Below are 18,727 nucleotides of genomic sequence, written 5' to 3' on the forward strand. Positions count from 1 at the left end.
CAAAACATGAAGGCTGATCCATAATATTGTTGTGGGTATTTGACACACCAAGTGATTTCTGCACTCAATGGCATCACCACCTAAAACGGAATAAAGGAATATTTATGTTTTATGAATTATTTTCTTTTGTTAAAATCGACATTTCCGAATTGAAGTGTAACGAAATGAAGCCAAATACAGAGCTTACATATAACTGTCTTAGGTTCCCAAGCATCGAGGTCGACCCGTGAAGATCCGGGGAGGAACAGGTCTTTAGAAACCCATGCTTGCCGTAAAAGGCGACTAACGGGATCGGGAGGTCGCTGACTTGGTTGATGCATGTTATCGTATCCCAATTGCGTGGATCGATGCTCATGATGTCAATCACTGGATTGTCTGGTCCAGACTCGATTATTTACAGACCGCCGTCATATAGCTGGAATATTGCTGAGTGCGGCGTTAAACAACATACAAACAAACAACAAAAGCATCAAGGTCGCCCAGGCTTCATGTGAAGCAAGCTTCTATCAGGAAGACGAGGTCGTCGCGCAGAAAGGTTTCGTATCGGGCTGATGATGATAAGCCCCGCAATAATGCCTACACATGAGAACAACCGAACTGTTTACCAAACCATGGAGCCATGGTCCCGGGAGGAAACTCACTGAAGTCAATACATCGTCTCGTAACTTCACGAAGCAGGCCGCTCGCACCGTCGCGGGAGGCTCCACGTTCTACTGCTTGAGGATGGGTTTGACAGCCAGTGGAAACAGGGCTGGGCGCATGTACTTCCACATGTAGTCTGGCAGCACTTACTGCGCCCGGGACACCCATGGTCATGAAGGCACTCAACATCACAGGACAGACTCTCTCGTGCATACCAGGGACATGAACCTGGCTTATTTAGCCGACTTGAAATACCTGAAATATGAAATGTCTGCTTTAAGAATGCATTATTGGTTGTTGGATTCTTCGTTCTTGATTCGTCCAATCAACAACACCAAACTTTAACTTTAACCTGCATCCCAAAGTACGTATAGGCCCGACCTTCTCCGAGCTGCTCGATATCTCCTACCACCCCCCACCCCTCCCAAGTTGTTGTTTGTTTGTTGTTTAACGCCGCACTCAGCAATATTACAGCTATATGACGGCGGACTGTAAATAATCGCGTATGGATCAGACAATCCAGTGATTGACATCATGAGCATCGATCCGCGCAATTGGGATCGATGACATGTATCATCCAATCCCGTTAGTCGCCTTTCACGACAAGCATAGTCGCCTTTTACGGAAAGCATGGGTTGGTGAAGACCTATTCTACCCCGGACCCACCCAAGTAAACTGACTGATCCTCCCTCTTCTACCTTGCCACGTTTCAGATAGAGAATGTTTCTTTTGTCGAGTCCAAACGAACTGCCAATATCATTCGAAAAGGACTCGACAAGGAGAATCTGTTTTTGTTGTGTGAAGTCTTCTTTGGCCAGAAGTTATTATTATTTGCAGATTAAAATTAAAAATCCATCAAGGAGGGTTTTGGTGATCCTGGTACAGTCAGGCTGGTTAGGCTCATCATCAGCTCAGGGCCCTTGCCCCCTCTACACGCAGCCCAGACAGCGAATGGAACTTCTCCAAGGAAGCGCTGCCTAGTCAAATCCACCCAGAACTTTTCGGAGAATGTGAAGACTCCCCAACACTGGAACCTTCTGCATTATGCAGATTGTCACAAGGGCTGTATTCCTGGTAGTAAACCTGGGTATCTCCCAATGTCAGTCAACAGATTGGGAGGTACCAAACCTAAGGCACCACGAACAATTGGGAGTCGGACAACTTGATACTTTGGATGCAAGCGTGACATTTCGAAAGCGAGGTCTGCATATTTGACATGTTTTTCCTAAATCTTGTCAATTACATTAGTGTCAAAAGGGACAGAAAATTCAATAATATTAATAATTTCATTGGATTTATCGAAAAGGATTAGATCAGGTTTGTTGGCCTGGATATGTCTGAGGCTGTAAACGGGCCTATTCCAAAGAATTTTTTATTTATCATTTTCCATGACGCCTTCTATTCTAGGTCGTACCATGGATGGACCTCTATGTCAAAACCACAAGCATGGCGAAGACGGTAACAAAATGACCGAGCTAGACCATCATGCCGCTTTAGATACTGCGCCGAAGCTTGGCATCCACTGACAATGTGTTGGACAGTCTCATTAAATTCATTGCATAATTTACATTTTATATTTACATTTTGATGCAAAATCGCACATTGACGGTTTAGAGTGGGAAGTAACTGGTCCTGAGCAGCAAACAGAGAGCCTTCTTGTTTCACTTTTCAGGCCAGCCGACTTCATCCAAGCCTTAATACACTAAACATAAACCCGATGCAGTGGTCGTTCAGATAGCCTCTAAGCCGATTTGATATGGCACTTCGCTTGGTTGACACTCATTTCTGTACCGTCCAGCTGTACAGAACCATCAACAAAATCAACACTGACATTAAGATTACGTCCCACATCCTTGGCTCGTTTACGTAAACTGTGGAATGCCTTGTTTTCATCATGAGTCTTGACATGCTTCACAAAAGGATCATCAGACAAATAAATGTGTGCAAAAGTGCACAAAACAATTCTTTCACAAAGAGCCTCCATGTTAATCAAACCACGCCATCAATTATTATTTGTAAATATAAGCGATTGGGGGATGAGCGAGGAGGATGGGATCTATTATTATTGTTGTAGCTGTTGTTGTTGGATCTATTATTATTGTTGTTGTTGTTGTCTTCCATCAATCTAGGGGGCACGGGTGGCCCCGTCGTCGAGGGCGCCGCTATTCGCTGTGCAGAGTTGCGTACCTTGGACACACCGGGAACCTATGATTATGGGTTCAAATCCCAGTTCGCCCCGATTACGTTTCTAGGTTTGTCAGCACCATACCCGTGCTCGTGGGTTTCACCGAAGTGGTAAACGTCTAAGACCTGCATCACTTCGGGCTCTCCTCCCACATTAAGCTGACACCCCGCGATATAACTGGAATACTGTTAAAAGCGGCGTTAAACCAATCTCACTCACTCACTCACTCACTCCATCAATCTAGCATATTCAATCAGGACCATGAAATGTGGCGATGACAGTTGGAAGGTATCCATATAATAATCATAATCATAACAATTGAGGGTTGGAAACCATGCTTACGTTGTCTGTTTATCCGCATACACGTGTGGCCACACCCATTATAACAACATGTTTTCCCCCGTCTACAGTCCTCGTCATGGCGGCACTGTTCCACGCAGGGCCCCGACGTCCCGGGTAGCGTCGTCGGGCAGCTCCCCTCACTTCGACGCTCGATCGACGGGGAGTGGCTGGCTGCGTCTGCAGATTCTGTTGGCCATACGGGAATTGTCAACACAAGTCACGAAACATAGTGAGTAAATATCTATACACATCTTATGATCGTCTTGAAACCTTGTCATTTCACGATTAAAGGCATCTTAGAGACAAATTACAAAATAATGACAGTCATTTTTTGCCATGTGTCACATGATCCTTAGAGAAATGGTGAAAATGTGATTTGCCATACATCATGATCGGAAATATTTACGCAGATATGATACCATAAATCTTATATTATTTCACGTTTAATGGATTCTTAAAGAGGAACGGCGATTATAGGACTACATGAAACAGTTGTATTTAGCACATGCGAGAGAACACCAATTTATGTTTACATGTTCTTTAAATAAATTAATATGTCCTTATATGTGTGAAGCATGAATATAGTCTCTTTTGCTACCAAATTCGTTATGCCACTGTTAGATTTTTCAAAACGCTTAAACTTCAAAATGCTTAACCCAAGCATCTATTGAGAGTGATTACGTGCAATATAATTAGTGAGTAAAAAAAAATACACAATACTCATGTTAAACAAATACCACCTTGGGTATGCTACAAACGGGATTGGCGCACAGCATTTTAATGTTCGTCGCAACATCGTTCATCTCTTTGCAGACGTTATCTACAGCAGGGCAAATCTCATGACTTGACACGGGCCGGTCGTCCACGTGTGATGACACGTCAGCAAAACAAACATATTCGGTTGGTGCATTTACGGAATTGATACCAAACTGCCACATTAACAGCTCGGACAAATCCAATTGGTGGCAGAACTGTAAGTCGCCGGTTGAGGGAGCACAACATACGGTCCGACGTCCAGTGATACGGCCAGTTTTGCTTCAACGTCACCGTCAGACACGCCTTGGTGTAGACGTCATCTGAGGTTCAGAAGACAAGACTGGGAAAGTATGCTGAGCTCAGAGGAGAGTCTACAAGCGTCCAGGGCCCACTTGCACAAAACGATCTTAGCGCTGAGACTATGTAAGCCTATGTTAAAGTATGGGAGTTAAGATCATCTTAGCTCTAAGATCGCTTTGTGCAAGTGGGCCCAGGAGAACATTTTACGATTGCGTTACACAACGTCGTCAGTTTGAGGGTGGAAGTGTAATTGTGGGGTGGCATCACAATTCACGGGGAACATAACTCGTCATTGTTAATGGCAATATGAATGACCTGTGTTACCGGGACTGCATAGTTCGTGATCGATACCATTTGTGCAAATGGAGGGACGTAGTAATAATACGTGCTGCACGTGTTGTCAAAACATGTCCGGGATGAGATGGGTGGACGCCAACGACAGGACCAGAACCATCCTGTAACTCTTTCGCCAATCTGTGGTTGTGATGTTTTCAATCATCTGGCGCCTCCAGAACATCGCCTGTATCAACGCCAATAGTTGTCACATCCAATAGTGACATTTTTTTTTCACCGCCCCTCTACCCGTGAAGATCCAGGGTAGAATAGGTCTTCAGTAACCCATGCTTGCCGTAAAAGACGACAATGCTTGTCGTAAGAGGCGACTAACGGGATCGGTTGGTCAGGCTTGCTGACTTGGTTGAAGCATGTCATCGATCCCATTTGCGTAGATCGATGCTCCTGATTGCAATCACTGATTATCTGGTCCAGACTCGAATAGTTTACAGACCACTGTCATATAGCTGGAATATTGCTGAGTGCGGCGTTAAACAACAAACTAACGTTCCTACTCGAAAGGACACGTATCGGATGAGTTCGATCGCTGCGTTTCAAGTGTTCAGACTGCAGACCCATGAAGATCCGGGTTAGAATTGGTCTTCTGGGACCCATGCTTGTCGTAAGAGGCGACTAGGATCGGGTGACGAGGTCGGTTGACTTGGTTCACGCGTCTTTGTAGAAGCATGTCATTGCGTAAATCGATGCTCATTAAGTCAGTCACTGGATTGTAAGTCGAGACTCGGTTATTTACAGACCAGCGTCATATACCTGGAATATTGCTGACTGCGACAGTAAACAGCAAACGAAATCGTATGTGCAGGAAATGTATATTAGCTCCTTAATACAAAATCTGGTTTTGCGTTTCTTTACGTCACCTTTATAAACAAAATGTCGGAACATGCTTTCAGTAACTAATTCTCTTACCGCATATAAACCTATCTGTGCAGCTTCCATTGATGCACGTGACCGCAGTACGAACACAGTGCGTACCAGACGGGCACATTTGAGTCTGCAACATAAAACATTTTTTCCTACTATTATGTTTTTTGTATTTTTTTATCATTGTCATCTGTCTACACTGGTTGCACAGTTTGTTTGCACATCTTTTTTTCTTTTTCTTTTTGTTTAACGCCGCACTCAGCAATATTCCAGCTATTTGACGACGGTCTGTAAATTATCTAGTCTGGACCAGACAATCCGGTGATTGACCTCATGAGCATCGATCCACGCAATTGTGATATGATGACATGCATCGTTAGTCGCCTCTTATGACAAGCACAGTCGATTATTTTGTGGTGATGTTTTTAATTTGATCACTTGATTGTCTGGTCCAGACTCTATTTTTTACAGACCGCCGTCATAAAGCTTGAACATTGCTGAGTGTGGCGTTAAACAACAAACAAAGAAACAAAATAATCAGTCTTGATTTCATAAATGGTTATGTGGTACTTACGCATCCTCTTTCTGCATCAATCATCATTGTCAGATGACACTGAAAATGGAACATCATCCAATAAGCCATAAAACAGAAAGAATATCCATAAATCTCAGGTGACAAATTTTTATACAAATGCAATTCAGGAACTTTATGATGATAATGGGTAGATTTTTATCCTTTCCTTTTCATGAAAGATACGACCCACTCATGTTAATTATAATCACGCTCATGTATGTAAATTGTTGATACTGTTAATCCTTCACCATACATAATTCAGTACCATGCTCACGCAATTCTGTCTTGTTTGATAACGGGAGAAGGATCAATGGCGAAATCTCGCATTACTAGTGGTATTATTAGCGTTAAGGAAGATGTTGTCCATTAATTGTATCTATCGTCCCTTTTCGTCATTCTTTATTCTTCCTTAACATGTCTAGATTGATTTGTTTGTTTGTTTGTTTGTTTGTTTGTTGTTTAACGCTGAACAGAAATACTCCAGCATTAAGACATCAACCCATTAATTGACATCACGGGCATCGAACCCATTGGGATACAATGACATGCAATGACAATCTTTTAGAGTATTCTTTAGGCCAACAGTCCAATACGACACATGCATTTACAGACCGTGAAGATCTCGGGTAGAATACACTCTTCAAAAAAAGAAACGCACAGGTAGTATGTAGTTCACTGAACCTGACTACACAAAAAATCCGTTATATAAATTGGATATATGTTATTGGAAAATGTTGGTGGCCTGATATTCGACAATCAGGGGATCTCCACTCACCAATGTTCCAGCTATGTGACGGCGGTCTGTAAATAATCGAGTCTGGACCAGACAATCCTGTGATTGATATCATGAGCATCGATCCACGCCATTGGGATACGATGACATGCATCAACCAAGTCAGCGAGCCTGACCACCCGATCCCGTCAGTCGGGGCAGAATACGCTCACCGTCTGGCGAACATGTGGTATCATCACCATTTTAAAGTGATTCATAAACACATGTTTGTTGACAAACGACTCTGCCCTTGGCAGAGATTTCTTATGAATATGGAAAAGGTGTTGTCGTTTATGTTTGAAACGTATTTCAGTTGTCAGCGGCGTTAATAAAATTGCCTCACTAACGGGACGTTTTTCAGCTTTACTCAGAAAACAGACATGTTTCAATCCTTGCAAAGGTCATCTATAAATATCAGTGAGAAAGTAATGACATCTTAAGTAGTGCCAAGATGATGCCAAGAAGCATTGATACTCAGCAGTATAATGATATTCTCCTTAAAGCTAATTATTTATTATATTTTATGAGGATCAAATATTGTATTTATAAATAGCGGTAAAAATGTCATAAAAATAATATGTTATATTCTTGTATTGTTTTACATATTATTTCAACGAATGAGAAATGTGTCCTTGTATTTGTTTTTGTTTGTTTGTTGTTTAAAGCCGCCGTTTGACTTTGTAACTTTTTACTGTATCGTATGCAAGTTCTCAAGCACGTGGTTTGGGTCGTCAGTATGAGAATGCACAACATACAACGACTGCTTGAATGGTATAAATAACGGCGACAAAGCCCTTTCAATACAGTGCGGTCGGGTAGCCCAGTGGTTAAAGCGTTAGTTCGTCACGCCGAAGACCCGGGTTCGATTCCCGACATGGGTACAATGTGTGAAACCAATTTCCGGTGTCCCCCGCCGTGATATTGCTGGAATATTGCTAAAAGCGGCGTAAAAAACCATACTCACTCACTCACTCTTTCCATACACATATGAGTGATTGAGTATGTTTTTTACGCCGCATTTAGCAATATTCCAGCAATATCACGTTGTTGTTGGTTTGTTGTTTAACGCCGCACTCAGAAATATTCCAGCTATATGACGACGATCTGTAAATAATCGAGTCTGGACCAGACAATCCAGTGATTGATATCACGAGCATCCATCCGCACAATTGGGATGCGATGACATGCATCAACCAAGTCAGCGAGCCTGACCACGCGATCCCGTTAGTCGCCTCTTACGACAAGCATAGTCGCCTTTCGGCAAGCACTTCAAGTGAACGGGATTGGGGGACAATTTTTTCAAAACTGGACTGCCCTCTCCCTGGTGTTTACAAATTTCACGATTTCAATTTCAACAAATCTTTACAAACTTAACTTCAATTTGTTCGGGACATGTGCTTTACCGGGCCCTCACCATTACCGTGGTATAATAGGGAACCCTCTTTATCCTGCTATCAAAGGCGACTATTGTTGCCGTCAGAGGCGACTAACGGGATCGGGTAGTCAGGCTCGCTAAAATGGTTGATACATGTCATCATGTCAACAAACAAGGAAACAAATCTGATCAATTTGTAAACAGTCGTAAGACGAACAGTTGGGCTGTTCAATATATAATATAATTATCTAGGGTAAGTTAATACCGTGATCGGCAAAATACATTCTACCCAATCACAGTTACTGACTTACGAAAACTTGTCACAAAGCACTTTTGTCTAAATATACTTTAAGGTCATCCCTGAGGTAACCCATCTAGAAATTCGAGTTTGGAGCAAAGGGAGCCCGAAATAATTCACGATCATTGCAATTACATATAATAACGTAAGATTAAATTTCGTTTTCAAATAGCTGGAATATTTCTTAGCGTGGCTTTAAACAACAGACAAACAAAATTTCATTTTAGGCCGTGCCATGAGAGAAGTTAGTCAATTGCAGTTTCAAACAAATATCAACTTAAAGGGAAAAGAAAGTATACCGAGTTGTTGAATTTGATTATGTCTATTTAACCATCCCTGAAACAGTTTGTAAAACAGTAAAATAAAATCTGTGGCTGGGTATTTTTGTTCAAAAATAAATTGGTTCAGTGAAGAATTGGATAATAATGAATTTTTAACCATATGGCTCCTACCATGTTTGAAATGTAAATTTGAGCCGGAAAAAGCAAATATATTTATTTTCAAAGAAAAGATGTCTAAAATACCCTTCAGCTGTTGTGTATCATGCGAAAAAGATTATTTCAATCTTTTATATATCAGAAATCAATTATATTTTCAAAAAATGAAATCATGTAGAAGTATTCTTTGAGTGCTAAGTGCCAGTACAGATCACAGTACAGTTTGGATATGATATTACTAACGTAAAATATTTTCCGCTGAAAATCATATAAAATCCACTGAGAGATACAGTTTCGCTTGCTTCGCCGTTACTTAAGAATACCGGTTTTCATTATCGACAGTAATATGACATTCAAATACATGAATAAAATCAGTTAAGATATAGTCATAAGTCTTACCACGAGTCCAAGTGCGAAGTTTGTGGGCCACGTGACCATCGTGAAGCTAAGTCGAATAATTTCGCAGCCTTCTACGCCACTGTACAACGAGCGTCTTTCATCTTATATAGTCATTTATTGCTGGACGTGCATGCGTGGGCGAGATGTGTTCATGTGAGCTTAACGTTGTTGTTTCATTTGCTTAGGATATATCCCGTGGGCTTCCGAGAACTCGTTCAAGTATAATTCCATTACAAAACACCGTTACTGTTTAATCACTATATTGAATGGTTTTAAAGAATGGTTTGTTTCCGCTCAGTAGTTTAGGGCAGTCATATTGTCATTACAATACACCTTCGCTTGAAAGCCAAAATAAGGAATTACAGCGGATATCATGTTTGTCACTGTGCGTCAAATTTGGAAATGTCATCGACATGTCTACCAAAAAACTTTTTGAGAGTTTTACTGAGGCCGTGACTGTTGTAACCTTGATCAAACAACTTCTGAAGAAGAATCGTATGACGCTCTTTGAAATCTTGGTAGAAAGTACATGCTCGATTGTATCTCCAAAGTTGTGAAATGTAAACACCAAAGGCTGGACCTGCTGGAATACATGAAGGGTAAGTTGACTATTGGAAAAATGAATTCATCTCTCTTTGCATGCAGCCTTGTGGAAAAAGGCATGGTCAAAACATAACTTGTTGTTACCCTGCCTGGCGCTCGGCGTTAAGGTACTACAACAAGGACTGGTCGGCCCGGAGTCAACGGTATCTCAGTGGGCTAGCACATAAAATCGGCATTATTCCGCGAGGATCGTAATCAATGAATTGAGTTAACATCAGAAACACAATTTCTTGCAGACATTGATTGTAAGCCGAACGCTTACCCAACGGTAAAACGTAAACAAGATCTCTGATTCAAATATCAATATAATTATTAATGCTGAAGACAAGCATATATAAATAACAATTATACACACTAAATAGTAACATTGATCAATTTGGCAATATGTTTTATAACATCGTTTTCACATATACATGTAGCACTACCCGGTAACCCTACCTGAATAGCCCTGAAATAAAATGATAAAAGAAAACCTACATGCAAGTCTATCATATCTTAAATGGTGTAGATCTCTTCGAATAAATCTCACTTGCTTCTGTAACGTGTAAAAGAAATGGCAAGAGTACCACTGTGCTGCGCCAGGCGGTAAATACCAAATTGTATGAGTGGCGGGTTCTGCCGGTAGGGCAGGACATGCTTACCCTTTTCACGAAATCCTGGTGTCATCGCTGATTTTCAGTGGACCATTCACATAATTTTGGGGGCGGTCGGATAGCCTTGTGGCTAAAGCGTTTGTTCGTCACGCCGAAGACCCGGGTTCGATTCCCAACATGGATACAATGTGTGAAGCCCATTTCCGGCGTCCCCCGCCGTAATATTTCTGGAATATTGCTAAAATGGGGCTTAAAAACCATACTCAATCACTCACATAATTTCCCTAGCTATTTGCCCTTCACGCCAAGTGGAATCTCTTTCGGCAGAAAATCGAGCATGGTTATTCTTTTGCACTGACAATCTAAATGAAATTGTGTTATATTCATTTAAGAGACTCAAGTTAAGTCTACGTCCTGGCGTTTAAGCTACCATTCCTTGATACACAGGCACACGTGGCCGACCCATACGACGAAAGCATCGGCTAAGAATTTTCCCTCACATTTTGCCAGTACCTGACAACCTAAACAACGTTATATTTGCAAATAATAATTTTTGTATGTGGCAGTGCCTTGCAACTAGGATCAACAGTTTGTGCTCTATGCGTTAGCTTTTATGCCCGTCAATAATGTTAAAATTGATATGATGGCATTCCAAAGAACTATTGAATATTAATATAAGATAGCAATAAATCGTAAAGAACAATAAAGGACATTGCTCTATCATGACGTCATTTCCGGAGATTCGAACATTCGCTCGCAACTTGATTGGACAACGTTGTTTTTGAGAGGGAAGTGTGTAGTGAGTTGTTCCCCATAGATGCAGCTGGACAGCACAGATGTCCGAACGATCGCACCCAAAAGTGGGAGAGATGTGACAATCGGTATTGGGAGAAAAGGTACAGATAATCGACGTGATACTTCTGAGAATATGCGGGAAAGACCAAATTTAAGACCAACTTATTCCGTTGCCAAGCAAGACTGAATGAAGAACATGGTACATAATATATATACACTCTTTAAAAAAAGAAACGCACTGGTAGATTTTAAGTAAATATTGTACCTAATAAAGCCGCTATATTTAATGTAATACCATAGATACAAACATGAAATGTTTGAGCTCGATAGTCACATGTTGTCTTTGTATAAAGGCATTGAAAACTGTTCATTGTCATGTCACATAAGGCCACAAGGTTGCGCTGAACTCAGTTTCTCAAGTGACTGCACCGGGCAGCAATCATGGCTCTGCATCTCCTTGGCACTGATTGGATAAGTGTGCGAATTATGTCCTGCGGAATTCTGCGCCATTCTGCTTGTAATACTTCGAACAGTTCTGGGAGTTTCTGCGGTTTGTTTTGACGTTGACGGATAGGTCCATCGAGTTCATCCCAGAGGTGTTCCATTGGGTTGAGTTCTGGAGATCTCGACGTCCAGGGCAAAACGGTGATGTTGGCATTATGAAAGTAGTCTATCGTGACACTAGCTGTGTGCGATGGAGTATAGTCATGTTGAATCAGTTTCCTCTGGCGGTCAATGATTGGAAGAAGGTTAGGTTGAAGAATCATATAGCGATTTGCTGTTAACATTCTGTGAATCACAACCAAGTCAAATCGTGGTGTAGGATATGGCCCCGACACCATGCCACTACCACCACCGAATTTGTCGAATTCACGTACACAATGTGGGGCAAAACGTTCATGTCGACGACGATAATCACGTTGTCTTCCATCTCGCCGATGAAGAAGAAATCGTGATTCATCGCTAAACTACGCTCATCTCCAGTTTCTCAAATTCCAAGGCTGTAAGGTATGACACCTACGCAAACGTCGCTGTAGATGGATCTGTTGCAAAACAAAGTTGATAACTGGTCTTTTGGGTCGGATTCCAGACTCGCGAAGATGGTTGCTGACATTCTGGTCCGATATCCTCCTCAAACCAGGAATGAGTCCTGCAGTCTCCGTAGCTGTGGCATTGCAATGACGTAGGTGGAACAGTTGAATGTAGCGATCATGTGCAGGGGTGGTAACTCTTGGTCGGCCGGTTCTCGGACGGTCTGCAGGGAATTAAACTGTGTGAATTGGTCACATAGGCGGCAAATGGTTCTGTGGTGGACGCTGAAGTTGCGTGCAACAGAAGACTTCGATTCCCCTCTTTGGATACGTCCTGTGGCGATGTTCTGATCGGCAGCGCTGAGTCTAGGCATTTTCGAACTTGAAAAATGTTGACAATTGAATGACAAATTATTGGCTTATGCTTGCCTTTTTTTCCACTACCACGAGTTACGAATGCCTTAACTTGAGCGTGCATTTTGCTTTACTATTTTCTTCCATAACATTTTGCAACAAGTGTGAAAACAATGCCGTTTAAGAAATTGCAAATCGACAATGACTGCGTTTTGACGAATATCAGGCCACCAACCTTTTCCTGTAAGTGAGTGAGTAAGTAAGGTTTAACGCCGCTTTTAGCAATATTCCAGCAATATCACGGCGGGGTCACCAGAAATGGGCTTCACACATTGTACCCATGTCGGGAATCGAACCCGGGTCTTCGGCATGACGAGCGAACGCTTTAACCACAAGGCTACCCGACGGCCCCTTTTCCAGTAACATAGAACCAATTTATATACCGAATTGTTTTGTGTAGTCAGGTTCAATGAACTACATATAACCTGTACGTTTCTTTTTTTGAAGAGTGTAGTAGGTGGAGGATTAACAGTAACAACAATTACATACATGGGTGGGATAACATGAGTAAGTAAGGTAATGACAACAGAAGGATAATACTGTCACAATATGATGGACAGAGAACACATAGGTATGAAGCCAATCATAAGGATAGGTTTACATAGGTGTGGTGATTATTGCATAATGAGTTCATAGTTGGCGGATTGGACGAAATAGCCTTGATCTTTATTGATTGATGGCTTGTGGCGACGAATGTGGATTGCTTCTGTTAGTTTTCTTTTAGTGGAGTCATGGAGGTTGGTGGAGAGGATTTGGATGTTTACCCAGTTGATGTTGTGATTGGGGCGGTTGCTGATATGGTCCGAGGTGCTGATTTACTGTCTAATTTGATAGTTGAAGTTTTGTGTTCTTTGATTCTGTGTTGAATTCAGCTATTTTGTACATATTTACATTTTAAATAGTGACGAACACGCAACGCTATCGATCGTTTTTTGTGGGTTTCTTCAGTTCCCCGTACAAGTCTTGCACAGAGGGTCGGCCCTGTGGTCTTCCAGAACATCGGTCGTGGGAGAGGCAATGGTGTCACAGCAGCTCGGTACATTGATCAAGTCTTGAGACCACACGCCGTACCTCATTTGGCACGACGAGTTTCATATAAATGGATAGATGGATGACAGACAGACAGACAGACAGACAGACAGACAGACAGACAGACAGACCGGCAGGCAGGCAGGCAGATAGATAAAATACAAAAGTCCAAAGATCCATAATTTACGCTGTCTTGACGTCTAAGTGCACTCTAACACTATATAATATGTATTTTGTATATATATATATATACTAACCGTAAAAGAAACGTCACCATGGATAGATATATATGAGAAACCTTATTTCTCAAACACTGTAAACATACTTTGAGACATATTACAAAGATGAAACTTGGCAAAACTGATCATCAAGGTTGAAATTAAAGTGTCAAATGTTCTTAAAGTGAAGCACGACACTAGTCTCTGAGAAAATGGCATCACAAGTCAGTATCTCGTGTGTGAATATATCATATATACTCTTCAAAAAAAGATCAATTTTACAGCTTCATCCAAACGCAACCGCCTGTAAAAAAACGTGCAGCACAGGATCCTGCATTTAGGCATGCAGGCCCCCCAAGGTCAGGAAGACCAAGGGTGACAACCAAAGCACAGGATCGATACATCCGGCTGCGACACCTCCGGGACCGCACTACCACAGCCACGTCTACAACCACAAAGATCCCTGGGGTACGCAGAATATCAGATCAAACGGTACGCAACAGACTGAGGGAGGATGGACGTTTTGCACGAAGACCTGTTCGACGTCATGTATTGACCCCACGTCATCTGGCGGACCGTCTGCTTTGGTGCCAACGGAGGGTTAGATGGGCACGAGAAAGGTGGAGAAATGTACAGACGTCGGGGTGAATGTTACGCCCCCAACTGTGTGCAGCAGGTTGTCCCATTTGGCGGCGGGAGTGTCATGGTATGGGCCGGAATTCATCACGGTGGTAGGACGCCTCTCGTGCATGTGGCAGGTGCATTGACAGGTGTGCGTCACAGAGACTTGATCCTACAGCCTTACGTTCTTCCTCACGTCAACGTTCATGGCGGACAACGCTCGACCGCATATTGCACGTATTTGTCAGGACTTCTTACAGCACAACAACATCCAGACATTACCTTGGTCAGCCCGGTCACCAGATTTGTCCCCGATTGAGCATCTGTTGGACGAGTTTGATCGACGCGTTCGCAGAAGGAATCCTACGCCACAAACACTTCCGGCGCTTCTTGATGCGCCTCAGCATGAATGGCAGCACATCAAACAGCGTGTTATTGACAACTTGATTGCATCTATGGGTCGTCGGTGTCAAGCGGTGATTGATGCACGTGGTGGGCACAACCGATACTGACATTTTCTGTACCCCTGTGACATTAACTTTATCGTGTACGTGTGTCTGTCTAGGTGACACGATTAATGTTTTGAACACTGTGTACATTGATCTTCAAACAGTGTTTCAATTATGGTTTCTGTGTCCTATTTTGAAACAATCGCATTATATTACATGTTGAAAGTCAGTGTCAAGTTTCTTTTTTTGAAGAGTATACATAGTGTTAGAGTGCACTGTGACGTCAAAACAGCGTAAATTACGGATCTTTGGACTTTTGTATTTTATCTATGTCTGTCTGTCTGTCTGTCTGCCTGCCTGCCTGCCTGCCTGCCTGCCTGCTTGTCTGTCTGTCTCTGTCTGTCTGTCTGTCTGTCTGTCCATCTATCCATATATATATATATATATATATATATTTCTGGTATTTTAGCTGTGACCGAAAAAATATCTATTCTCCATAGAAAATTTCCAGGTATTAGCCTACCCCCTACCAAATGGTCGGTCCCTAATCACGCCTTTATAGTATACCTTCAACGTTCAGTCATGCGACGTCTCAACCAAGAACGTCTAGACATATTTGTGTTGACATTTTAATATCTTTAGTCAAGTGGAAGTTGATACACTTTTAGAAATTATTGATTAACAGAATCTTTCTTTGGTGTTGTAATGAAACTCAAACAAACTCAATAAACTCGAGCAGGTATTTGAAATATACTCTTCAAAAAAAGAAACGCAATATGGATATTTTATTTTTCGCCATAAAAGCAAAAGTAGCGGACCAAGAGGTGCAAAATTAAGAGGTTTAATGTGTTATAGCGTCAGTAACAAATCCCCTTGATCAAAATGATCACAACAAGGACAGGCAAACCATTAGTAGGGAAACACATACGATTCGTAAAAACTCACCCAGTGCGTTAACAAAAGGGCCATGGAGCTGTACGCACTGTACGTGCAACAGCACAATTAAGGGCGTTGAAGTGCAGGGTGTTTGATTCGAACAGTGGCAGTTCAACAACATGCCAAGATTAACAGAAGTGCAAAGAAACACCGTCACAGGCCGCTTGCAGGCAGGCATCTTCCGGAGGCAAGAGAGTTAACTGACTCTAAAAGTTCAGTTTCCACCCTTGCCGAACTAGGCTGGAATTCCTGGGCTCGATCGTACTGACACCAGTTGTTATAACGGATTATGTCCCTTCTAGGCCTCTTCTATTATGGACAATCCGATTCCATCACTTGCATTTGTTTCAAACAAAATGGCGGCGCCCAGTCAAGACGATCTGATCGATCATCAAGAGCTCTATTCTGATAAAACGGGTCTTACATTGCAAAGTGCATCAAATCACGCGATAAGCTTGATTAAAAACATGAAAAGGTTTGAAAAATATCTGTTGACAACGAGTTGGTGGTGAACATGCTCTGCAAATCCTGCAATCGCTCGAAATCTGCGTGACAGTTTACGAACCGGATTTCGATTTCGTTGCGCGATTTCGATTGGACTATGCATAGACTCGTTAGTCCAGCCGAAATGTAACTCCATAAATGAAAGGACGACTGCAGCCACGCCAACCGCATCCCAAAATGCCCTGACAGCGCAGAATCTCCGACCAGACCGTACAAAACCATTTAAGAGCAGCGGGTCTACGAGCAAGACAACATCGTTGGATGGCCCAGTAGTTTAAGGCGTCGCGATTCGCTGTGCAGAGTTGCGTCCCTTGGGCACGCCAGAAATCTATGATTGTGGGATGGAATCCCGGTTCGCCCCAATTATGTTTCTAGGTTTGTCAGCACTATACCCCTAAAAGCGGCGTTAAACCCAACTCATACACTCACCGTGACGCCCTTAGCAACTGTTAGTACAAACATGGATTATTGGGGACCTATTCTAAAACGGAATCCAAACGGGAATATAGATATACTCGCATCGTCATCGCTGCGCTGTTTGTAGCGACAGCACGATTTCGAAGAGGGCATTGTAACCAGACTCGTTCAGTTTTCGATCACAGTTTTATTCTCTTTCATTGTCAAAAAGTTTCCGAGAACCAAGAATCATATGGAATGTATTTGTTACTACATTTATTGATCATAATATAGTTCAATATCAATATCGTTAGATATAATTCTGTAGTATTGTAGCCTACATGGCAACATATGGAGATCGAAAACCGAACGAATATGGTTGCTATCAATTTCACTGCATTTGTCATTGGTGCACATTGGCTACACTTATCTCACCTTAATGATCAACAAACGATGACCAACTCACCGACAACGTATTGTAATTACTTTAGACTAAGATCCGGGGTAGAATAGGTCTTCAGCAACCCATGCTTTCCATAAGAGGCGACTATGCTTGTCGCAAGAGGAGACTAACGGGATAGGGTGGTCAGGTTCGCTGACTTGATGCATGTCATCGTATCCCAATTGCGTGGATCGATGCTGATAATGTCAATCACTGGATTTTCTGGTCCAGGCACGATTATTTACAAAGCTGGAATTTATATAGCTGGAATATTGCTGAGTGCGGCGTTAAACAAACAAACAAACAAACATTACAATCAAACTGACTATTCGTATTACTACAAAGAAAATGTACACGTTCACGCACCAAGTATTAACAAGTACTATTATTCTATTGTGTAATGAATTTTGCTGGATCGGCGGTAAAATGGGATATAAATGTTCATTCTTTCCTGGTTGATCTAAGTCTCGTGTTCAAAAGCAACTTATATAACTCACTGAGGTACCACAATATTGACAAACTCACAATGGATACCTTCACAATCACTTGGTTGATGTATGTCATCGATCCCAATTTCGTGGATCGATGCTCATGATGTCAATCACTGGTTTGTCTGGTCCGGACTTGATTATTTTCAGGCCGCCGTCATATAGCTGGAATATTGCTGAGTGCGGCGTTTTAAACAAACAAACAAACAAAAATTCAGAATCGTGTTTTGTAACTGAAGCTGGGAAAACATCCAATCTCGGTAAAAAATCCCAGCCGTCACTTACCCCCCCTGTTCCTGAAATGGACTTTTCCGACATTGCCGATTGTATTCAGGAGTCATCATTAGTTAATTACGAGTAAATATTTTTAAAGTTTATTAAAGTTAAAGTAATATGATTAACTTTATAGGGTATGTGCATGATGTTGATATCTCATATAAGAATTAAACATGTTAAATGACTCGTGGTTGATTGATACCCTCCCAATTTTGAATTCTAAACTACTTATACGATAAAGTCCGGGGCTTCAGGCATTGAGTTTTAATATGTTTGATATTGTTATCCCACAGTAGATAATTTTACGCGTTGTCTGATGATTGTTAGTGAGAGCAAATTGAATAAAACGCTCATAAAATGTCTATTGATCCGGGGCGTGATAAAAACATTCGTGTCATTACCGATGTGTTGAATAAATTAAAGTTGTAACGAACATTGACGTGCAGAAAATATCCATGTTGTTACAGACACTGACGTGTTGAATATCTTATGTTATTACAGACACTGACGTGTTGAATATTTTATGTTATTACAGACACTGACGTGTTGAATATTTTTATGTTATTACAGACATTGACATGTTGAATATCTTTATGTTACTACAGACATTGACATGTTGAATATCTTTATGTTACTA

At 41.8% G+C, this 18,727-nt stretch overlaps 1 protein-coding gene across 1 annotated transcript; it reads right to left on the reverse strand.

Moving 5' to 3' along the window:
• Positions 1 to 667: 667 nt before the first annotated feature.
• Positions 668 to 9,334, reverse strand: LOC139476981 (WAP four-disulfide core domain protein 5-like). The gene is made up of 5 exons (XM_071259528.1): positions 9,296 to 9,334; positions 6,015 to 6,053; positions 5,486 to 5,570; positions 3,170 to 3,355; positions 668 to 897 (listed from the first exon to the last, which is right to left on the reverse strand). Exons 1-5 carry the CDS (start codon positions 9,332 to 9,334, stop codon positions 668 to 670), a joined length of 579 nt encoding a protein of 192 aa, XP_071115629.1.
• Between the last annotated feature and the right edge of the window lie 9,393 nt (positions 9,335 to 18,727).

Source organism: Haliotis cracherodii, unplaced genomic scaffold (assembly GCF_022045235.1).
Source record: "Haliotis cracherodii isolate W230 unplaced genomic scaffold, xgHalCrac1.p SCAF_30, whole genome shotgun sequence".
NCBI classification, from domain to species: Eukaryota; Metazoa; Mollusca; class Gastropoda; order Lepetellida; family Haliotidae; genus Haliotis; species Haliotis cracherodii.

Excerpts from the sequence above, each read along its gene's own strand:
- LOC139476981 (XM_071259528.1), bottom strand. The coding sequence starts at position 9,334 with ATGGTCACGTGGCCCACAAACTTCGCACTTGGACTCGTG. Across the intron at positions 5,571-6,014 it reads TTGATGCAGAAAGAGGATGC|ACTCAAATGTGCCCGTCTGG; the intron begins GTAAGTACCACA and ends TTTATGTTGCAG. Across the intron at positions 3,356-5,485 it reads CACAGATAGGTTTATATGCG|AATCTGCAGACGCAGCCAGC; the intron begins GTAAGAGAATTA and ends TATGGCCAACAG.